General features: G+C 43.8%; 1 protein-coding gene across 1 annotated transcript in view; it reads right to left on the reverse strand.

Moving 5' to 3' along the window:
* RUNX2 (RUNX family transcription factor 2) overlaps positions 1 to 24724 on the reverse strand; it is a 148604-nt gene that overhangs the window by 83949 nt on the left and 39931 nt on the right. The window contains 3 exon segments of the mRNA XM_039568414.1: positions 5275 to 5379; positions 5381 to 5414; positions 5416 to 5560. Of these exon segments, the coding sequence (XP_039424348.1) occupies positions 5275 to 5379; positions 5381 to 5414; positions 5416 to 5560 (284 nt within the window).

The following is a 24724-nucleotide window of genomic DNA, read 5'->3' on the forward strand; positions in this document are numbered from 1 at the left end:
TAACAAATAATAATCTGGTGAACAGATTACAGAGCTGACTAACCATTAACAAATGGACACTGGCTTAAACTGTGAAGCATGGGGCTTGAGACTACTTATAAACCACTCCCTTCCCAGTCTGCAGCAGGCCATGTTATCTCTGGACAGTCTTGTCGTGCCCATCAGCGTCCCAGGGAGTTGCACCCTACGCTTTTTATACCTCACAAAACAACAACAACAAATCACATTAAGTCCAGAAATGCAAAGCACCTGAGAGCACAGCAGGAAGCACACGGCTGCCAGGGGTCTGGGAAGAGGGAACAAGGCACCTGAAGCCTCAGCTCACCTCTTTCTCCCCAGGTACCCACAGAGCATGGACAGGCAGCGCCATCACAGCTCCATCTCAGTCCCAAACCCAGGTACAGCTTTTAACACTTGCCAGGAGGGAGCAAAATCCCTTAAAAGGCTCCCCTCTGTCCTCTGTTGCTTTTCAGAGCTTTCCTCCCTGCCCTTTCCACTCGATGTCAGTTCAATTTGTCAGCTTAGCCATCAGCCCAGAGCTGCACGTGCTGCTGCCATCGCCGGGTGATTGTAGCTGATCGAGAGCTGCATCATTACTGAGAAGCCTTGGATGCAGCATCACTGTTCATCTCCTTCAGAGAGCACCAAAGGACAAGACAAACTGAAATCAGAGGTGAAAATAAAAACTTTGGCTCATAAAATAAAGGCCTATAACACGGGAAGATCCCTTGCCACGCAATAGGAGTAAAGGCTTATTCTTTTCATAATTTGATACTTTCTTGCCACAAAATAGCCTAAGACTATTGCACAGGTACATAGTAGCACTCAGTAGAAAAAAGCTTCGCAAAACAAGTCTGAAACCTGGAGAAATACACGTCACTTTGAGAATTTTCAAAAGTAATCATACATACTGAAAGACTGCTGGCATAAACCCTGATTTGGCAATTTTAAGCCATGTATCAATGCAAAATTAATTACATATTCGTAGAAAGATGATTGTAAATGCACTGTGAAATGAGTATGGACTGTGTTAAAAATTAAAGATTAGAAGTAGAAGCAGTGCACATTCCTTACCTACTCCTTAATACTCAGTATCTCTACTATTTCAAAAACTTTATTTTCCGTATTAAGCTCCCTACACATTTTGATGATTAAAGGTAGATTTTGCCCTTTTATTTTTTTTTCTTTCAACTAGAGCTCAAAAAAGCACACGAAGCCCCAAAATAAAACCAAACCAATTCTTACGAGTTGAAAATAACTATGTGTTTTTTGCATAACACAATTCTGGTTAGGCAACCTGTTCGCCCAGTTTCGGTCCAGTGGGATTTGAACTGGCCAAAGTATGTAGCCTGAAGACGGAAGTTATAAGCACAAAGCAAAACTCATATACAACAGCAGGTACTCAGACTTTTCTGCAGAGTAAAATGCTTGTCTGAAAAAAAAAAAAAGGCCAACACTAGTGTACATGCTAACTAGTTCCTCTCAAACATTGATATCTGCCACTTCAACAGCTTTCTTGTGAAACACTGAATTCAAACAGCCTCTGAGTGTAAAATCTTCTGTACTGAGAATGCTTTTTCCAGACATTGCCAAAAGAGCATCTGATACTATTAAAAATATTTCAGTGTTCTGTAACTTAAAACAGAGTAACTGATTCGCGCTACTTTTTGTTTCAAAATCTACATCTGGGCTGACAATTTATACAGCAGGTTTCAGCTTGAAGCTATTTAAAACAGCTGAGTTATAAACTCCAAAAATTGGGGTTTGGAGGGAAATGCTGACAGACCCTGAACTACTGTGGTGCTACTGGGGAGATGTCTTAGACTCCACATCCCGTTTATTCCCCTGCCTTTAAGTCCACTAAGACTCTGCTGCTATTAGCATCACACAGAAGTCACTTCTAACCTCTAACGTGGCAATCTGGGTCTTTATGACTTGCAGTAAAAACTCACACAGAGGGGCCAAATTCTCATGACTCAAATAAAGTAGTGCTGGCTATTGAGATTAAGAAGTGAATATGATTTTGACCTGGGTGCACAATATCCATTTATTTTATGCTGGAATATTAATAGCTAGAGCTGTATTAATAGGTACTCATCTAATACTCTTCCCCACAAAACCAGTCAGCATTAACAATCTCGTTAGTGAGCACACGACAGGGACTCCCTTCCCAGTGTGTGCAAATATTAATACTTAAAATTCAAACCTAATGCTAAGCCAACACTATTTCAAAAAATTATAATCAAATCCAGCACTGTTTATAACATACTTCCTCTCCTGCATATGATTTATATCTGTTTTTTTAAATTAAAACAGTGCTATATCCAGCGTACATTTTCGCTCGAGATCGCTGCGAGAGAATTATGACACACTTAACACACCACTCAAAACATTATCATCAACATATTATTTATTGCCAATAAAACTTCACAAAGTGTGTTGTCTGTGAGCTATTTCTTTTTCAAGTCATTGTTTAGCTGAGATTTCTATAGCTCAAATCTGTCTCTTTTTTCCCTTTCAGAGCTGATTCCCATTCTGTTGTAACACAGTCAAATGTTTCACTGTATGATACATGCAGCTCCTTTGGTCTAAAACTACTGGGCAGCTGCATGCAAGTTGCATTTGAAAAATCAAATAATTTTTTTTTTAATGGTCAAAAATATTTCAAGTGAGTTTCAAATTAATTTACAGGTAAAGAAGGGCATATATAATTTTGGCATATTTTAAAAAGTGTGTGTGGCACATGAAAACACAGCTGCACCCACGGTAGTGGGTGCAAGGGGTAACGTGTGCCTCTTACGCATCCCAAAATCGGTCAGATCTGCACCGCCCTGTCAGCAATCAAGCACAGGACCCACATATAATGCACATATAAATACATATATATGAACACAAAAAGAGTGGGAAACAGTCTAAATCCTTTGTCTACCCTTTTATCACATGTAAGCATTCTCATTATAATAATATTCTAAATACTTTAATGTTTAGTTTAGATCTTTCCCTTATTCTAATGAGCTGCGACCTCATCCTTTGAATTGCTGTGAGGTAGGAGAAGGCTCAGACACCTCAGAGGAGAACAGCAACGTGACCACGAGAATGCAACAGCTCCCACGCCCCTGCTTTAAAGAGTAACTACAACACCAACTTAATGTAGCACTCAATTAAATTATAATCACAATTCTCTGAAAGCTCCTCCTCTTTACCCTGCAGCCCCTCTGAACCAGAACCACTGTGATCCACACCTAGAGAGACTCTGAGTGCCACACCAAGCCACGAAGTCAAAAGACACCCCATTTTCCTGCCATTTCTGCTCAGTCCGACCATCATGTCCTGCACAAGGAAGCCCTGTGCAAAGGGCTCCTCCTGCAATTCCAGCTGCTCCAAGCTGATACCACACACAAGAGCACTTCATCCAAGCCTCACCTGCACACTCGTAACATCTTCAAAGCAAAGCTCCATCTTTATCACCCTCACTTTACCAGGAGCTCATTTAACCACTTTTACTATTTCTTCCCGGACAAACGGCCATGATAACATGGCTGGCAGTCGGGAAACACCAGAACAAGGCGATGTTCTGGAACGCACTGGATGAGACTGCTTCCAAACTTTCCTGTCTTTTCAGGGATTTCCAGGTGTGTTATTTTTCACAGGAAAATGTGGGTATGTTGAGATCCTCGCAGGGCCACCCCACCTAACTCTGACCCGTGCCCTGCTCGGGAAGGCACTTAGGAACACCCCAGCCATTGCCCCCTCCCTATCAAAGGCCACGGGAGGGGAAACTCCAGGGGGAATACTTGGAAATATAGCTAGGGGAGGAAAAGGCCTTGCTTTAAAGCATGCAATTATTGTTGTTGTTATTACAGATTTTTTCTAAAATCGTTTCCTCTCATTAGCGCGCCGTGGGGATGGAGACAGAAAATTAAAAGCAGCATCCCCGGTGCAGAGCGGGGTGGGATTTATTATGGAAATGTGCGACCCTGCCAAGGAGAGCGTCTCTGGGCAGCAACTTCCTCGGTTGTCCACCAGGAGAAGTGAAGGGGCCCCGTGTCCCCCCCTCCAAGTGCTCTGTGTCCCCCTTCCCAGCCCCATCTCTGTCCGGGCGGTTGGAGGCCAAAGCCCTGATCCCACTCTGCCACTCAGCCTGACCCTCGGGCTCCAGCCGCCCCCCGCACTCTTCAGAGCCACCTCAAATCCCCCAGTCCCACTACCGGCAGTGGGAGGAAGGGGCATCCCCGTCGGTCAGGGACTGGTTTCTCGAGGTGGGGGGGTGCCACACTGAACTACGGCCCAGGGCTGAATCCCTCCTTCCTCAGGGAGGGAAAGCAGATTAAAAAAAAAACCACCAAAAAACACAGGGAGAAGGGCTGTGGGAAGTAGGGGGTGTCTCCCAGGGGGATGCTGAGGGGGGCACAGGGTGCCCCTGGGCTGCGAGGGGAACACGCCGGCCAGTGCCCCGCCGGAGATGGAGATAACGGGATGGCTCCGGGGGTGCGGGCCGTGCAGGGGGGCGGGCAGAGCATGGGGGGGCACCGGGGGCCCAGCAAGGGTAAGCGGGGCAGAGCTGGCGTACGGCGGGCACAGGAAGCGCAGCAGGACGGGGGGCACGGGAACCACTGCAGGACCGGGAGCGGGGGGTGAGAGGCACGGCGGGGGCTGCACCCCGAGACATCGCGGGATGGGGGGCACCGGAGGCACAGCAGGGCAGTGACAGGATACAGAAGCCACTGCAAAACTTGAACGCTTGGGGGGGGGAGGGAATACAGGAGTCATTGCAGGACTGGGGGGGGTCAGAGAAGCCCCCCGGGCCGCGGGGGCACAGGAGGCGTTGCAGGATGAGGGTGCACGGGGAGGCATTGCAGGGCTGGCGGCGTGAGGGGGGTGAGGAGACACTGCAGCCCGGGGACCATCGGAGACATTTGCCGCGGGGGAAGGAGGCCGGGGGGACACAGAAGCCCCTGCGGGCCGGTGGGGCACTGAGATGCTGCAGGAGGGCAGGCGGGAGGGCACAGAAATCCCTACGGCCCGGGGGAGGACACAAAACTCCCTGCGGGCCGGGGGGCACAGAAGGCACTGAAGGACGGGACTGGGGGGGGTGGAACTGCGGGACACACACTGAGAAATCCCTCCGGGCCGGGGAAGAAGCTCCTGCATGACGGGGAACACCGGAGACACTGTGGGCCGGGGGGAGGCACAGAAGCCCCTGCGGGAAGAAGCGCAGGGGGCGCGGGGGGAGCATCCCGGGCCGGGGCGGGCTGCGGGAGGGGGGTGTCTCACCTTGAACGCCACCGGGAGGGTCTTGTTGCAGCGCCAGTGCGAGGGCAGGACGGAGCAGAGGAAGTTGGGGCTGTCGGTGCGGACCAGCTCGGCAGGGTGGTCAGCGAATGATCTCCACCATGGTGCGGTTATCGTGGGGGGCGCAGCCGGGGCACGGCGGCCGCCGCGTCCTGTTGCTGCTGCTGCTGCTGCTGCTGCTGGGCTACCACCACCGGGCTGACCTCGCTCATCTTGCCGGGCTGCAGGCTGCTGGAGGGGGGGCTGAACCTCCGGCTGGTGCTGGGATCTACGGGAATACGCATCACAACAGCCACAAGTTAGCGAATTGGGGGGCGGGGGGGGAGCGGTAGGGGGATCGCTGGTAGAGGAGGCGTGTAGTGGGGGGGTGGGGGTTGTAAAAAAAAAATCTAGCAAAAAAAGGGGTGAATGAAAAGTGGAGGGGTGAGGATAAGGGGCAAAAAAGCAAATCAGACAAAAAATAGAAAAAACAAGAGGAGCGGATTAAACGCACGAGAAAAAAAAATATCTCAGTCTGTTTTTGTTTTGTTTTGTTTTGTTTTTTTTAAAGAAAGATGGACGGGGCGAGGGGTGATGCCGGTCTGGGGGCGCCTGCAGCCTGGAGCAGCGAGGAGGCAGAGGCTGGCGGTGGGTCCGGGGCTGCCCCTCTCAGCACAGCCCGGCTGGAAACTGCATGGTCCCGGCTTCTGCCCAGCTGCAAAGCGCTGCTGCTTCTCCTCCTCCTTCCTTCCTTCCTTCTCGCACAGTCTCTGCTCTTTTCCCTCCTTCTAGCCACCGCTTCTTCCCTCAAGTGCTCAAGTTTCTTTCCTTTTTTCTTTCCCTCCCTCCCCGTCTTCTTTTCCTTTTCGGATTTTCCGAAGATTGTCTTGGGAGAAGTAGAACTCGCTGCTGGTTCAGCTTCCTGGGCTGCTGCTGCTGGTGGCCGCCAGAATTGTAGCGTAACTCAGCCCCGGAGAGGAGCGGGGGGGTTCAGGGGAACGTCCCGGTTTCCTCCGAAGAAATCTTCCTCCTCCGGACACACACACAGAAAGAAAAAAAAAAAAAAAAAAAAAAAAAAGAAAAAAAAAAGGAGCAAACAAAAAGCTTCGCTGGGACAGAGGCGAGGAGCCGCTGGGTTCCCCCGCTTATTGCCTTTGGCTTCAGGAAGCGGGAACTCGGGAAGGGGCTTGGGAAGAGTGGCTCCCCCCCTCCAAAAAAAAGGCGCTCCCGAAGCGATTTCAGCGCGGAAACAAAGTTACTGGGGTTGTTGGGGTGAAGAGGAAAGTCACAGGGCTGATAATTAAGAGACTTTTTAGCTAGTTCCTTTCGGAGGATCAGGGCTTAAGAAAAGTTGAACTTTCGGATTCCCAGGGAAAAAAAAAATCATAATTGAGAAAAAAAACAATCAACACAACAATAAAACCCCTCCTTAGGCTGATTTTTAAAATATGACCAAGCAAATTCTAGGAAAAGGCAGCCTTGGTGCAGCCCGGTCCTTCACATGAAGTCGCTGCTGGATCCAAGTCCGTTGAGTTGAATAGGCGAAGAAAAATCTTGCTTTTTTTTTCCGCCCTTGATGAACAACAGCAGCAAAAAAAAATCATTAAAATGTCGCTTTGTTTGAGTTATTTTTCTTTCTGGAAAATCGGGTTAAAAATAATAATTATGAAAAAAAGCAACCAAAAGTTACAAACTTCTTTTGGGTCCCAAGAAGTTGAGGTCGGGGAAGATGAAGGAGCCGGAAAAAAAATAACAAACCCACGCCACAGTTTTTTTGTCCTGAATGTGGTTTTTGGAGGCTGGGATTTCTAATGATTAGGTTTTTGTGGTTTATATATACAGGACTCTCTGGCTAAGGCGATCATTATGCTGATGAGAGTCAGCAGCACGTGGTGCTTCAGTCCTCAGACTTCTGCAGCCTTCAAAATAAATAAACCAGTGTGCATCCCCCCCAGGAGGAGAAACTCTCACCCACGGGGAGGGGGACGGGGAAGTGGGGTAGCAGGAGATGGTCTCCGATCTCCACTTCTCTCCGGGTTTTTTCCATTAACACTTTTGGGCTTGTTTGTTAAAAAAAAAAAAAAAAAAAAAGGCATGAAAAATCTTGTTTGCAAAAAAAAAAAAAAAAAAAAAGTTAGAATAATCTGGTGCCAAAGGGTTTTTTGCTAAGTCTCCGGTAGTCTAAAGCCTAAACCATTTCCTTGAATGAATGAAAGCTATAAAACCCCCTTCAGACTATTAAGGTAAAGGGAGTCTGGTTTGTTTTCTCCCTTAAAAAAAAAAAAAAAAAAAAGGGCAGATCTTATTAAAAACCATTTACATACCCAATGGCATGAAAGTGTCACCGCCTCCCCGCGCAGATAACAGCCTATCACAACCCGCCCTCTAATTTCTAAGGCTTTACTCCGACTTGCTACTTCCACCTTCTTGTAAAAAGTCGGCGCTGCGTGTGTGCTCCTTGCTCGCCGCCTGTGTGTGATTCGGGGCGCTGTGTGTGTGTCTGTCTGCGCTGGGGGGTGCGGGGGATGTGGCCCTTGCCGGAGCCGTTCCGAGCCCCGAGCCCGGCGCCCCGACCCAGCCGGGTTTTGTCCCGCCGGACCCTGCGCCGAAAGCCGGGCGGAGCTGCCCCGGCGGAGCTGCCCCGCGTACAGGACCTCGGGGTGCCCGTGTGCGGCTGCTGGTGCTGGGGACTCCTCCGGAGCTGTTTCCGCACCTGCGGAGCCTCCGCGCCCTCCTCCCGCCGAGCGGCAGCGCTGCCCCCGCGCCTTCCTGCCCCGCCACCCACAATTTCTGCCCCCGGGGCAAACCCCGGCTGTGCCCGGCGAAGGTGCGTGCAGAGGCGGCGGCGGCTCCTGCTCCGCTCGGCGCCGGAGCAGAGAGCAGCCCGCAAGCTCCGCCGATCGGTCACAGGGGAGAGCTCTCGCTCCGCGCACCGCGGCTGCGGCTGCCGCCCCCGCTCCGCGCCCGCCGGGCTCCCACCCAGCCCGGCTCCGCAGCCATCCCTCCATCCATCCCTCCATCCCTCCCTCCGCTCCGCGGCTTTCCCACGCTTCCCGCGGGGAGCGGCACCCCCGACCCACTGCCTCGCAGGGGTCTGTGCCCTCCGCTTTCTTATTTCCGTTCTTTCCCCAACATTTTTCCTCTTTTTTTTTTTTTCTTTTCTTTTCTTTTTTTTTCCCTGTTTTTTTTCTTTTTCTGTTTTTTTTCCTTTTCTTCTCCTGGCCCAAGGCTGGAAGGGCTCTGGAAGTTTTCTATCCCGTTGAGAAAACGCCATCCATGTGGATAACGCTGCAAACTCCTCCTGAACTCGCCATGCTCTTCCCGACAACCACAGGGATCTGCTTTTCCCCAAAAGCGGCCACAGGCGTTTCCAAGGCACAATTACTCATCACCTATACCGATTAGTATATATGCAGATCTGGTTTGCTGTGGTTGTGATACAGAAAATGCATTTTTCCATACTTATTTTGGCAAAATATTTATGTCCATAGATTCTTTTCGCTTCTTCCCCCCATTCTTTAGCTGGCTTTAAGACATTCCCTAAGAGCCATACCAAAGGCACTAGAAAGAAGGCAAGGAGTTGTTTTATATCCAAATGCTACATAAGCCTGACAATCATGATTTATTTCATTTCAAACAAGAAGATACGTTTCCACTTTTAATTAGTCACACTAAAAATTTTACAGTCACCTCTCTTCCTACTAAAATAAAATAAAAAGTTAATTAGGATAAACTAAAATAAGTCATTGGAAGCTACCAGTTTAAGGTCACTTAAAATAGTCCAGGGTTATTTATAATGTCGAAATAAAATTTTCCACTGAGCACCCTAACAAAGTTTCAGGTATCTGGCACAGCTGAATTTCAGTCTCCGTGCAAAAATATCTTTCTGCTGAACATTTACACATTTAACAGGAACTTACTACAGTCTGGAACAGATCACAGCTCAGAGCTCTAGAATTTTATTTAAATGGTTATGGACAAATTAATAAAAGTACCAGTAATGTTTATGGACCTGCATAAAAGCTGGATGGGATTTTTCAGAAGAAGTCATTCATGTTATGATATATATAATCTGGAACATTGGCTTGGATTTGGCTGGAATGGAGAGCAACCCTGCTGCTCGGCTTTCCTCGGGTTTTATTTCAGAACTTCTCGGAATTTTAGCACTGGTTGCAAAATGGGTCATATTTTAAGATCTTAGAGAATTGTAGGAGGTTGGTGAAAAAATGTGCTTGCGCTGCAAGTTATATCTTAACAAACACCGTCAGATTCACTTTACAGTATTGGATTTTCACCACTATGGCTGCGCTTGCTGCAATTTAAATTGTCTTTTAGCTTTTTCACTTTTAACTGTGTTATGAATACAGCCATAATCAGACTGCTTTTGGACAAAAAGGTAATGTTTTAAGGAGCACTAAGTTTATTTACCATCACATTTCTAAAACACAGGCCCAGCATGCTCCTGTTGTAAGTACTGGGTGCTCAAGATGAAAAATAATTATCAGATATGAGAGATTCTAACCTAGATGATGTTCCCTAAATAAATAGTTTTGATGCCAGTTCCTTGGGCTGGAATGTGCTGCAAATACGATGAATACATAATTTATTTTGAGCCTCTCTGTGTATGTAAATAGCCTTTGTGAAACAGGAATAAATGAATGGGTTCACTGAGTTTGTTATGGTATTTGATATTTTTAGCCAGAGCGACTGCAGCAATGTCAGCAATTATTACTATAGTGAAAGAATTGCCAATATTCTTGTTTCCAACATCTACCTTCCCGAAGTTTTTTATTCACTCGTGAAAGTGTGCATCGAGCCAAAATATGTGAACTTAAGTAAACTTAATGCTAGAGCAGGTTTTGCCCGAACTTCCATTCATTTCAGTAGGGGCAAGATAAGCTCCAGTGTCTCTTGGCAGCGCTTTACTTTCACTTTGGTTGGAAGTTGACTGTTTGCCCAGCTATTCTTTGCTTTTTTCTTAAGTATGACAAATAGTAACCCTAGATTAGCACGTTATTTGGTCTGCTAAGTAGGCGTGTGGTAATGAGTTCTGTAACTGCAGCATTCTTACTCAGACTATGGACTACTATGGTTTGTTTAACTACTGTGTCCCTGTCCCACTGATTTACAGCCCAGATAAAAGAAGATTCTTTGTGTCCTGAAGTTAGTTGAAAGCATTTAATATTTCAGCACCATGCACTGCTTTTTAGTATTTATAATCCCTGATACATACAAAAGCATAAAGGTATGAAAGACAGGCTAGAAAATGATTACATAAACAAAAAATGAACTGGAGGATATTACTTTTCCCCCAGTATTTTCAGGAGAAAGTGAGGACTGAGAGCTGAGACTCTTGTGTTCTGTCTCAGGATTTGATGCTGAATGCTCTGGGACCTCAGACAAGACTTTTAGCAAGCTTTCTTTCTGTATAAAATGAGGTCCTAACTATTACCACATATCTATTGAGATAGAAAAATATATGTTAAATTCTCAGAGGTTCAAAGATGAGCAGGGCTTGGCATCGAGTAATACCAGGAAAAAAATTTGGAAATCTGGTAGGAAACTTGCCCTGTCCCTGCTGAAAAACTGATGGCTTTTCCAGGGCACGCAGCGAAACATGGACTATACAAACAACAAAGTAAACAATTGCTGCTTCTGTATTTTTCCTAACTGATGTATTTTCTGCTTCTCTAATAAGCAGGGACTGCAAGCCTAGGTGTGGGTCGTGCTGCAGAGTTCTCCCGTTTCCCTCCCTGTCTGCAGCCTCTTATGCCCCAGTGTGATTGCATGTATTTCAGAAAGGTTTAAAGCAGCAAATGACCATGTCATCATCATCACAACGAGGCAGAACGTCGGCCTACTTGTCATCTTCTATGGCCTTTGAAAGAGAAAGTATGACCTGTGCTTTCTGGCACTAAAAACCTGAACATATAGTAGGATTAGAAAAATGTATGGCCTGTCTTTCTCAAATGATTTTTTTTTTTTAATTGCAAAATGTAAACTAAAAATTAGCTGTAGGAAGTTGTTAGGATCCTCATAAGTTAGGGACAAACTGTCATTTTTCATGGCAAACCCAAATTTGTTCCTTTCCATTAATCCTCCGCCCAACTTCTGTTTAACTAATTTCAGAGCGAGGAAAAAGTTTCCTCCTTGGATGAATTCAGATGAAATCAGTATGTTGTTTTAGAGATATATAGGCTGAAAAATGAGAACTTAAATTTATTTTATTTCCTTATTTCAGCATATGTAAAAGTAGCATGAGCCAGAAACTTCATGGTTGTTCTTTCTGTTGACCTTAGTGAAAACTGGTTCTTTTGACTAACTGTGGGGAAAGAGGGTGGTATAACTGTAATTAAAAAGGGTTTATACATTTGGAACTTTGCAGAGTCCCTGAATTTTGCATGCTGTTTTTTTAAGAGTCTAATGAAGTGCTCTCTGGCCAGATACAAGCTCCATAAAGCTCATACAGGAGATACTACAAGACGTTAAGTCAGTCTTGAGTGGGAGAAGGGTTTTTAGTGTTTCTAACCACAAACACAGCACCAGATCCTTGCATTTACTCTCTCAGTGTTGTAATGGTGACGATTCCCACTGTAAATTTATTTTCAATAGCATGGATGGCAGGACAAAATTTCTTTGTTAATAACACAAGACTTGAAGCTGAAGTATTAGAAAAACACTGAATAGTGATAGGCTTGTTCTAAAATGGATGAAAACAGAGAACTATGAAAGAGATGGCGGACTCTACAGGAGTGAACTAGAAGAAAGCATACGGTAATGGCAAATGTAGAATAAGCATAATGGGCAAAGCAAACCAATGCTTTGAGGATCATAAAAACGTCTTTTGCCTTTTCTTTCCTGAAAATTCACTCAGGCCAGACCAGGGCATCAAGAACAATTATATTTATGGTGTGTCATAATGTAATCCTGAAAATGCCAAGCATCCTGCTTACATCTTAGAAGAAATATGTGTGTGCCCCACATCAGGTGTGGCCTTCGGGCCTTGGGTGTGGGGGCAGAACACAATCAATCCCTTGAGTGTTGTGGAATTGGCAGCCAAGTCAAAGGAGACAACAGTGCCAGTCCAAAACCAAGCTATAAGGGCAGGTGACAAAACATTAGACATCACAGGAATGATTCTGTCTAGTAACAGAAGACAAAGACCTGGCAGAAAAATATTAAAGGTGAAGCTGCCAGGAGAATCTGCAGTTAAGCTTGTCTACCACTTTCCAGTATAAGACCTTGTTTTCACTCACATAAATGTTGCCAATTTTCAGCTGTTCAGGATGAGCTTTTCAATCCTGAGTCTGCCTCAAGCTGAATTTTTTGGAAACCTGCAGCAGAAATACTTTTGCTGCTCCTAAGATCGGCATTAAGAGAAAACACATTGTTTCACAACATTTTAAGATCTCATCCCAATATCTATTTCAGAGCTGGGATGGGAAGTTTTACTGAGTAGGAGAGGAACAAGGAGGAAAAAGCAGGTAAGTTCCTTTTGTTGTCCCTGACCAAAAGGATCCACCCGAACTTGGCCGAGTTAGAAGCTGCTGAAAATTGTTGAGGTTTTCCTCGCGCATGCTCAGTACAGATTGTGGAGCTGGCAGCTGGATTCTGCAAAGCCTCCATAGCAGCACTGGGCTTGCTAGACTGGATTGGATCTGTAGTCAGTCCAGTCTGACCAATATTGTCCCTGACAGTAGGCTGCACTGTTTTAGAGAAGAGGATAAGAAACTCTTGAGTCAGCAGATAGAGATGGGATCTATTCCTCCTTTAAGGTCTCATCCTAGTTAATAGTAGCTTATAAAAAATATAATCAGAATGACTGCCAGCAGTTCAGTTTTAAATTGTGTCTTTCAGAAGTCTATAATTCAACCATAAAAATTCCTTACAGGCTGAAATCTGGCTTATACTCTTAGTTCAGAAGTCACAGTTCTCCAGAGATTTTTTTTCAGTAGTCTGTTTTGAAGTGATAGAAAAAATAGTTATGTACAAATTCTGGACATTTCTTTCACAACACACCTCATAATTCAGTTATGATAAGCCTGATAAGTTTTAAACTACTTGTTTCAAATACTGGTCAGGCCCTAGAAGGATCAAGAATAATTAAAATCTTCACCATTAACACTAGACATTCAAATGTGAATAAGGTTCTCTGATCTTGGGATATTAGGAGCATTACGATATTAGGAACTTATGTGATGTAATACCAAAACCTGTTAGGCTAGTTTTCCTTATAAATATTTATATAATTTATTAAATGCACATATTGAAAAGCAAGGGAGAATCCTTCTGTCTTCTCATGGCAAAACTCATCATGAAGACAGTCACTTAGATGTTCTCCTATTTGAAATATAAGAAGAATGACATAACCTGGAAGTATGCAGGACAAACAAGCAAGAGGTCCTCAGAAGGGGCAAAGCAGATGCAAAACCTTTCTTGGAAGACCACAGCAGCTCTCATTACTACCAAGCTTCCCTTTGTAGTGGAGAAGATAGAGAAGCTCTTCCCATCCCTGGAATGCTTTCAAAGATACTGTGCTTGGCACCCTGAGGTTAGCGTGATTTTTGAGCAGATAAAAGCCCCTTACATGAAAAGGCAGATCCCACCTTCTTTTTTTTTTACTTTTTTTTTTTTCTTTTTTTTAAACCTTGGTAAAAAAAGAAAGAAAATCCTTATTCTGTCTGCAGTTCCACTGATTTCACTGGTAGCCTTCATGGAATAAGGGGCTGCTTCACCTAAGAGAAGCAGAGGCAAGACTTTAGCTAACTTGCTGCTTCCAGTTACTCACCTTATCCTTTCATATTTCCATGTATAAATGTCCATCATGGTAAAGAACATGTCAAGTCTTTCAGCTCATTATTTCCACTACATTTTAGAGAGATGGAATAATTTATATTTTTAGGCACGAAAAAAGGTCTTTCACTGTTTTTGACAATTGAAGAACATGGACTGAGGGAAGCAGAGGAAAGTTCTATTTACTAAACACCACATGTAGATTACCACTGATAGTTTTTCTAAGGAAATTTATGACCTGAGTGGAGTAAATAAACTCCCTTTTTGGTAAAGAATCTGCAGCCAATCATTCATGCTTGCTTAGAGACGTTACTGTTCATGTTGCTTTTATGTGGAAGCCTACAGTAAAGGGTGATGTTATGTCTAAAATAGACAGTTGGCAGCTAAAAAAGAAAAGAAAAAAGCTATTTCTAACATTACTTATCATGAGATTCTTGCTAGATTATGGCACATTCACTCTGGTTCAGGAAAGAAAGAAAAGATAATGACAGGACAATTATAATTCTTGTAACTAATATGTTATCTTCATGCACGCACTTGCATGCCCAGCTCCATTTACTGGCAAGTTATGGCATTTTACACATCTGAAATAAACAGAGAGCTCTCAGTGTGTTCAGAATGTTTAGTAAGTCTGAAAGTTGTTTGCTCTGTATCTCAGAGTAAATGAGAATGGGACAGACACTTCGGATCTCCTGGCTGCCCACCCTGTATTCCCATAATGCTTCCATGCTCCCCTTCCTCTTCCCATTTTATGTTCTGAGTCCAGTAGAGACATAACTATGTAAGGCAATCAGGAACACTAAGTGAGAAGAAGAAGAAGTAAGAAGAAGGTACAGATAATGTTTTCAGAAATATTTGTTTCTCATGTACAAGTAACTCCATGGCTTTGAGCTCTACCTCTCTTGATTTACACTGGTTTGAAAGGGGAACTGGGCTGTTATTAAGTCTACCTGATTTAATAGATGCACACAATGTGTTGCTTATTTTCTTCTACCACATGTGAAATTATCAATACAGACTTCAGTAATTCCACATTCCAGAACAAAAGTATTCTGAATTTAAAATGAATAAGTGGCTTTCTGAGTGATGATCCCTTGTCCTTAACTCACCCCAGTGCACTTCAGCATGTGGGTTCTGTAACATTGCTGGGGCTTTGCCTTCTCTAGAAGAACTCCCTGTTTTTGATGAGGGGTGTCTAAAATAGTTTTCCGCCCTCAGATCCACTCAAGTACTAGTAGAAGTAGTTGCCTCACTGGTATGGACAAGGTCAGCTAAGTTCACTGCTTACCATAGCAAACCATGCCTTGTTGAGGGCTCATGGGATAACTTGCCTGTGTAGGATTTGCCTCAGAGTGTACAGAAGAATTTGTTACAATAGATGTTGAACTCACTGACTTTGTCCACACTGGATGAGCAGTTGTTTTCAACAGTGCTCCAAGATGTGTGGAGAGTGGGCAGGCATTTTGACAGCAGTTGTCAAAAACACGTTGTTTCTCTGGGGTAGGTACCTGCCTACCATAATATCCATGCTCTAAAAGGCCAGATTCAGTAAGCCTGGGATAGTGTAAAGTCCTCTCTGACAGCACAGCCTGCAACTTTCTGTGCTGGTGTACACTTGCAGGATGTCAGATGATGAGCAGGACTTTTAATGTACAGTCCCTTATCATCTACATCAATACAGAATTGAAGGCCACAAGCCAATTGCCGAAGATTATGCTAATTTAAAGAACAATTAGTGGAAGAAAATACCCATGCTATAAGTAAGTGATCAAAGCTCTCACCATGTGAGGCTGCTGACATAATAAATAAAGCTGAATCTTGCAAGTCCTTCACACACTATATGCTTTTCTGAGCCCATGTGAAAAAATATAAGAAATTTTTTTGCCAAACCCAACTGGGTTGGGTATCTTTACCTCTTAGATGTTCATTAAAAATTGACCAGTTCCATGGAAACATCATAAAAGAAGTGGATGGTAGCAGAGATTTTCTTTTTCTATGTTATTTATTTTGCAATTACGCAAAGAATAAGCTGGCATATGAGGAAGGAAACTGAAGCAGAAGTTATTTTTCAAATGGATAAAAGAAGATGCTATTTGTACAGAACAACTTCTAGTTGACCTTTGCAATAAATGCCATAAAATACTATTTTGGCCACAAATAGAACAACATTTTTAGAAGGATTAATGTTTAATCTGTCTGTCTGTCTGTCTATCTGTGCAGGATTTTAAAAAGACTGGAGGAAGCTAGTAGTCCACTTTCACTTATAATTGCATCTGTAAAACTTTAAAACTGTGCAAGATCTTTCTCTGCTGTGCTGGATGCCATTAGCATTAGCACATTACCACAGAAAAGGAATCAAAGGTAGACGGTGGACTTCATAAGAAATCTTCCAAAAGCCTTCTATCCCTCAAAAACTTTAATTCCCAACAAGATCCTGGCTCTCACAAAACCCATTAAAATATATGAACTGTTCAGTAGGCTCACAGAGTTGATAACAGTCTGACTAAAATCCAGAACTATATTAGATTGGAGAGAGCAATTTTTGAGGAATTCTGAAACCCTGGAGGAATTTTAGAGGGTCAGTCACTACACTTATACTTGGGGGATTTTTTCTTTTTTTTGAGATGATTTTTTTTTTTGGTCATTGTCTCTTTTTTTTTTATTTTGGCATTGGTACAGGTTTCTATCACGCCGCATATCCAGTCACACAATATTGCTTGAGTACCATGCAGTCATTCCATGCCTTTTCCGGCCCTGGATGTTAGGTGAACGTGAGCCTTAAAAAATAAAATGGATACTAAAAAATCTAAACACTTTACAAATACTTTTAAAGGGAGGGATAAGAGAGGTAGCAAGCATCGGGAAAGAATCTCTCCAGATTCAAGAGCTCTGTATTGGCAATTTGCAGACATTTCCTAGTAAAAATGCTTTAGCTGATCCCAGCTGTAATACTGGATCCTTGGAAAGGTTGACTGGGTATGTCTTTTGGCTGATCTGAACACACTGCCTATAGTTCAACATCAACATCCTGACTTTTATATAATTCAAAATCCATATCTAAATCATTAGTGTAAATGTATTTTAAAATGGCTCTGTATTTTCTATCATGATACTAAGTTGACACTGGCAGAATGGAAATTGGAGAGAAGCTGTGAAGAAATAAAAAAGGATCCTGCTCTGGTTCTCAGCTACAGGAATGACCAAAGCTGCCAGAGAAGCACCTTATACAAAAGGAAGACTGACTAGGCAAGAGGTAAGAATATTCTCTGGACCACTGTTGAAAGCAGTACTTCTTATCCAAAAGAAAGATGGAAATATGTAATTGTACCCTTCCTTTAAAACCAGGTCTTGCTGCTTTCCTGTGTGTTACAGATCACACGTTATTTTACATTGGAAGCTTGGTGCTAAAATCTAAAACCTAAGGGCCAAGTTCTGCCCTTAGATACACATGCACCAGTCCAATGAGCTCAAAGAGAGCTGTGTTCATATGTTTAGCAGTGGAATTTGGCCCTAAATATTTAAATATTTATTCAGAGAAAAAAAAAATCTTCTCTGATATATTTGTATCTCGTATCTAATGTACACAGGTTACCACCACTGGGCACCCACCCTGAGAAATAAGAAGTGTTAGAGAACCATAAACTCAGTATTCTACCTGCTCAGCATGGTCAAATAACATTAATTTACTTCAGAACATTAAGGAAATTAAATCTTTAGCAACCTGTGGCTGATGTTATTTATTCTGCAGTCCAGTAGTAATTTGATGCAAATTGCTGGTGCTATTCCTACATCTCAGGAAAGTACTGTTTTGAATGGACTGATTCTGGAAACTTTCATTATATGACTATGCAATCCAGAAAGAACTAATGTCCTCTGTTTATATTTTTTCTGCAGAGGAAAGCTCAAGTGTTCTGGCTAATTCTCACTTATCTTCCAAAGGTTTATAACTGGAATCCAAAATAATCTAACCATGTAATTTGGAAATGAGGATCCTGAGGATCCCACCTGTTCTCCATGGCAAATGACCCAGATGGGTTTTTGCTACGAAGGATTCTGAAACCTGCAAATTTTCCTCTAGCACCATAATGCTCCAATTTGTATATCTAATATAAGTGAAAAGTAACTATATGTAACTGCTGTTTTCCTTGGACAAATGACAACTAGAGGAGAGCTGAGTTCCAGGTTCAGACACCTAAATTTGGTTGTCTAAAAGTAACTGTTTATACTAGCTATTTAAGCTCCCATGGTACTCAATAGTGACCTAAGGTTCAATTCACTTGCCTAAAATTAAGCTTCTAATGCCATAACAGCTGCCTTGGGCTACCTAAAAAATCACCACGGAGCTGACACATCTGAGTCAGAACCTGTGTGAGGTGCTTTGGAAAGGCAAGTGGAGGGAGACAACATAGCTCAGAGGACTTGACATGGATAACTGAGTGCAGCCCTCACAAATGCAGTCAGTGGCTTCTACAGAGCAAATCCAATGGACAAACATAGATGTCTGCTTTTGGAGGAACTGCTTTCTTGCCAGCGTTGACCATGGGCTTCCATTGAAACCTACTCCTGATATTGTAGCTGCCAGAATACATCCCAGTTTTAGTGTGATCACTACGCTTCCAGTTCAGTCAGGCTTAAGCTACTCTGGTTGTGCATTTTGTGCAGTACAGCAGTTTCAGTGAAATGCTGGCAGGCAGGTCAGCCAGAGTGATGGGCAGGTGTGATTACAGGGGTGGTGAGTCTCTCTTTATGTTGTGCTTCAGAGAGTTCCTTGAGATCCATCTGGACATTTAGCGAACACTGCTACCTGCCCCTTATCTAGAGGAGTCTCTGGCTACTAAGTGCTGGCTCTTTAGATTGCTTGGGAGAATTGGAGCTTTGTCTGCTCTTTACTGCTCTCATCTATAGGTGACAAGGATATCCAGCATACTGCCAGAGTGCTCTTTTCAAAGCTGCATGGATTTTTGGGCACAGTCAGATTTGTAAGAAAGACTCTGCACCAAAGCTCATTTTCTGTTTTTAGAGCCTTTTGTCTGGAGTTCTCTAACCATAGAAGTCACCCTTGAATATCTCTGGCTATAGAGGTGCAATGCATGATGATGCCAAAATGCCATGACCCTTGCAGGAAGAAGGTAAGAACAAAAACATCTGTGGACTTGTTAAATTCATTAACAGTCATGGCCAGTTGGGCCTTCTACCCAGGTCTTGCCTCAGCACTAACAAGGTGAGTTAAGAGTGATCCAGGACCAAAAAATTCTTTGCTGCTACAAATCGTGATTTTGGTTTGCTCTGGTCGTTATCTTGGTTGAGATCAAACCTCAAGCATTACTTCAGATAACATACACAATTATTAGCATAAGCTTCCTTGATTTGTGTGGAAACTCCCAGCCTCATTTGTGAAAGCCATGGTTTTGAAAAGGGCACAGCAAATAAGCACTGTTTAAGGTACAGTCTCATTTAGGGCAGCTGATTGGCCAGGCTGGAGGAGTGGCTGCAAAAAGGGTCCCTCTAAAGTAGTTTTTCTTCAAGTGCATTGATTCAGATCAGTCAGAAACAAAACTCTGCTTTTATCTTGTTTTATATTTAATTCTGCTACTTTAATATGCTGCTTACTTAAGGGTGTGCCTACGGGGCTGGCTTCTGAGAGGAGTGTTAATACACCTGCAAAATGGCTACTACAGATCAAAGGTCTTGGTCACAACTGGATTACACAACACAGAGTTCTGTCCTCAAGATCACGCTGCTACCTAATTCTGTCTCTCCAGGTCTTTAATTTTCAGGCATTGGAATTGCCTCAAATCCATTTTGGCATGGAATACATAATTATTTTCATATTGTGCTAGTCTACTCTCCTGCTTTCATCCCCACGAGCCAGGAGTGAATAAGAGTTGGCAACTTCATACTCAACTATTATATTGCAGAGTACACCTTAATCAGCACCCTAATAAATAGCACGCCCAATTAATTGGGACATTGGCCAGCAAGCCAATTCCTTTCCCTGAGCTTCAGTGTCTGTAAATGATGGATAAATAGCATTCTTGCTGTTGTCTGTGAGCATATTTGTTGTAATTAACAGGCATGAGTTGGTGTTTGCTGGCATGTGTTTCCTCAGTAGCTCTGCTCACTTTTTAGTAGGCTCCCTGTTTCCATACAGTTACTAAAAATAAATAAAGAACAGATTTCCCTTTCAGTGTTTGCTTAAATCAAGGCAGTCCTTTTGTATTTAAAAAAAAAAAAAAGTAATCTATCCCTTACATTCCTATATGGTTTTGACAATTAAAAGTAGTAATTTAATTAGCATGTTTCTGTTTTGATTAGTACAGTGAAGAGGCCTTTGCCACACCATGGAATAATTTATAATAAAGGGAGAGATTTCTGCTGCAGGTCTCTAATGCTACTTTTTTTGACCAGGGATTGCACGGTGGTTTGCTTTAAAGTGGTATTTCCTTGAGGGAGATCCACAGAAGTACAATCTATTTTCATAAACTGGTATATGTTATGCTTTACTGTAGGCATGTGACAGTTTCTCTTATTTGGACATCCTTTGCCAAAAAAATAAATAAAAATGAACACAGCAAACTTTTCTAATCCCTGCATTCCTCACAGATTGCTTTAATGGCGACTGAAAAAACTATTGGAAGTAAATGAATATGAAAAAGGAAATGGTACTGGGGAAATCTCAACAAGGGATCTTAAAAACCAGGATGGCTATGGATCAACACAGGGTAGAAACATCCGTGTAATTAAAGGAGAACATAATTTGTGGGTTATCTGAAAAAAATTGTCTGGGTTGGCATTTACTTTGACTTGTTGGCAGGAGGAAAAGAAACCGCCCTGTACCACTGCATAAGGTTCCTTATTAGTTGTGGCTTCTGCAGAGGCTCCGTCTCCTCTTTGGAACATGGAGGATTTCTTTCATTACATAATCTGGAATTTTTTTTTTTTTTTTTAATAGATTGAATTTTTTTTCTCCTGTGTGTGCAAATTCTCTTTGCCCCAATGCTTCTATACTGAGGTTATTATGCCGAAGGAATGCAAGCGTCTAGAGTAACAATGGTTCATTTTCCTTTAATGACTTTGTCGACAGGATGGAGACATTTTTGTGGTGTGATGAATTCACTCAGTCTCCCGTTGTGTTTTCTCCACATGCTTTGGAAACTCTCTCTCTCTCCGAGAATTGTGGCCATCCACTCCAGCAAGAACTTCATTACTTTATATTCATTGTATTTAAATGACACCCCAGTGGTACTGACCTCCTGGGATGTTTGATGTAAATTATATGCTATGTAGGGGGAAAATAAAATCGTTTTCTGACTTTTTATGTTCTGCAGAGAAATAAAAAGTGAAAACAAATGACAGAGAAAATCAGGCCTATTCAAAGTGAAACTTTGTAAGCATTATGGTTTGAGCAGACTCCAGTTTGTAAAAGTGCTGAGACAGTTCATAATGACCTCATGATCTGAAAGGTGACCTGAGAAAGGGAAACAATTTTGTATGTGACCTTTTTTGGTTCTGTATAATACATAACAAAAACTTGATCGTGTTTTTTTTCCCTCTTTGCAAGTATTGTGAGAATACAGACTCAAGCAGGAAGCAGCCTCTGCACTTTTACCAGCTAGACAAAGGCACAGTGCTAGAAGGGACACCTCAGTGCTCTTTCCTCCTGTCTTCTAGGAGATTTTCTTGTTTTGACTTCAGATTTCATAGCCAATAGGTATCTGTCTTGTTCAATTATTCTGCCAAGAGTTATCACCTATAGAAGTGGCAACGGGGGAGGGGGGGAGGAATGTTCTCTCATCAACCCAGATCATCACTGGGCAGGAACTTCAATCCGTTATGAACTGGTAACCTTTCACTGCAGGCTAAAGGGTTCTGCACAGCAACACAATTTGTCAGGAAATGTTTCTGTCAGTGCTTTTCAGGCACTTACCAAGTCACACTGCCTCTATCCAAGCTCCTGGAAGTTATGTAGCTCACACTGGACATGCTTAACCATATTATCCCAGTAATTCCTGTATTAAAATTACCATATGGAACTGGCATAGTAATTTCTCTATTTTTTCTACATTTTTATATTAGTCTGTCCTACCAATTCTGAGATATATAAAGATACGCATAGAAATGTCAGCAGTATGCTGCCTTGCCTCCCGCAGTTTAATGTAAGGTTTTGACAAATCACAGAATTTGGCTAAAAACTTGACGCGCCTTGAGTTGTTCTGCAGTACCTTTCATAACTTGACGGAATGTTTTGATTCTTCTTTTGGCCAGGAAAATGCTTATCAATAATCCTGCTTTGACTGGGGTTGCCCAGATATTTTAAAATGGGTAACAGGAAGCAACAGTTCAGGCCATCCTCCTTGCAGCAATGACTTAAGACTTTGCTGTGCAGGCAAGAATCAGCAGCATGAGGCCTCTCATTCTCCAGGATAATATCTTGGTGTTTTGCCCTGTTGCTGTCAGTGCTTGGGCTGGTATCAGCTTTACTTTCATAATCATAAGCAGCAGCAGCAGAAGGGAGAAGGGCTGGCAGCACTCGTCAGCGAGTCACAGAATCACCTCGTCTTTCTGAGGCTGATGTGGGAGGTGGGAACAGGGAGGAAGCAATGCAGAAGGGACTGACAGAGTGTTTATATGAAGTAGCAAGAAGGACGGGGAGTGAGTGGTAGCCAAAAAAAAAAAAGTAAGGGTAGCAGAAGTCAGCTGCGGGAAAAAGAAAATAAGATGACTTTCTAATAAACTGGAATTCAGATGGCCCCTAGAGTGTTAAGATTATTGCAGTGGTTGCCAGAGCTTTCTTCTTCCTCCTTTTCTTATCCAGACCCCCAAAGAAGTAAAATTCAGAGATTTACATAAAATTACAAAGTCTCTAAGCTGTCGGTTTCTTAGAATGAATCCTTGTAAAATGATACGAATCCTGCTTGGTGTGTAGGCAGGAATTTGAATTAAAAAGGGACTAAGGAGGCCAAAGTAAAAGTCAGAGCATAACTTTTGAAGTTATACACCCCACAAACTTTTGAGAAAAGTAAGATTTTTTTCAAAGCACTAATTGTTACTCCATTTACCATTGGTTGGTCCCATTTATTAGTTCCACTTTATAGCATGGCACACATCAGCCTGTCTCCTAACAAATCTGCATGTGATGAGCGGAACGACCAAACTAAACTCACAGAAAACTACTGTTAGGAGGTGTCCAAGGAAGAAAAGGTTGAAAGGAGAAAGGAAGCATTAAAAGAAAGGAAAGGTGGGTTAATGCTCCAATGACTTGCCTAGTCATGTCCTTCCCCATCAACCTGATGAGTTGGCAGGATTTAGGAAGAGGAAAGCCACCATTGCCAGGAATCAGAGGAAAACATGGGTATGTAACCATGCCAGTGCACTGAATCAGCACAGCAAAGAACAGAATATTTCAGCTGAAAGAGACCTACAACAATCATCCAGTCCAACTGCCTGACCATGTCAGGGCTGACCCAAAGTTAAAGCACGACCGAAGTTAAAGCATAATGACATTGCCCCAATGCCTCTTATACACTGAGAGAGGCAGAGCATCAACCACCTCTCCATAAGCCTGTTTCAGTGTCTGACCACCCTCTCAGTAACGAGATGCTTCCTAATGTCCAGCCTAAACCTCCCTGGCATCAGTCATGGTTGAAGTAGTACAACTGGATACTGCTGTAGTAAGGATCCACCGGTATTTCCAAGGGTAGAGACAAACACAGGTTGCTGTTGCTTGCACTGTGTTGGTTTTGAACACCTGTACAAGGCTGTGGCTGCAGAGATGAGGGAGTGCTGGCACCTGTACTGAGGCCAGACACCTGTGTACACCCACACCTCCCTGCTGCCAGGGGATGCAGCTGTCACTCCCCAAAATCCCCTGGCTTTTTGGACTCATAGCAGCCCTGGGGCCCCTTCTCACTGCCCTTCAGCAACGCCTGGCACTGAGGGGGAAGGAAAAGGTGGCGATGGCCCATCAGGCAGTGCCTTCAACACCATCCCTGGAGGTATTTAAGACTGGATGTGGCATTGAGGGACACGGTCTGGCTGACAAGGTGGTGACTGGACATAGGTTGGACTCGACAGTATCAGAGGTCTTTTCCAACCTAATTGATTGTGTGGTTCACAGAATCCCAGAACTGTTAGGGTTAGAAGCGACCTTTGGAGACCATCCAGTCCAACCCCTCTGCCAAGGCAGGATCACCTGGAGCAGGTGACACAGGGACGCGTCCAGGTGGGTTTGGAATGTCTCCAGATAGGGACAATCTACAAAATCCCTGGGCAGCCTGCTCCAGTGCTCCGCCACCCTCAACGTAAAGAAGTTCTTCCTCATGTCTAGGTGGAACTTATTGTGTTTCATTTCATGGCCACTGCTCCTCGTCCTGTCGCTGGGCACCAGTGTAAAGAACCTGGCACCATCCTCCGGGCAACCGCCTTTGAGACATTCACACTCATTAACCCCTGGCGATTCTGCGAGCGGCGAGCCGAGGGGCGCGGCGGCGGCGAGAGGCGGGCGGCGAGAGGCGAGAGGCGGGAGGCGAGAGGCGGGCGGCGAGAGGCGGGAGGCGGGAGGCGGGAGGCGGGAGGCGAGAGGCGGGCGGCGGGAGGCGAGAGGCGGGAGAAGCGGCGGCAGCTCCGCCTGGCCCCGGCTCCTCCCCGCGCCCTGGGAGGT

This window comes from Corvus cornix, chromosome 3, assembly GCF_000738735.6.
Source record: "Corvus cornix cornix isolate S_Up_H32 chromosome 3, ASM73873v5, whole genome shotgun sequence".
Classification (NCBI taxonomy): Eukaryota; Metazoa; Chordata; class Aves; order Passeriformes; family Corvidae; genus Corvus; species Corvus cornix.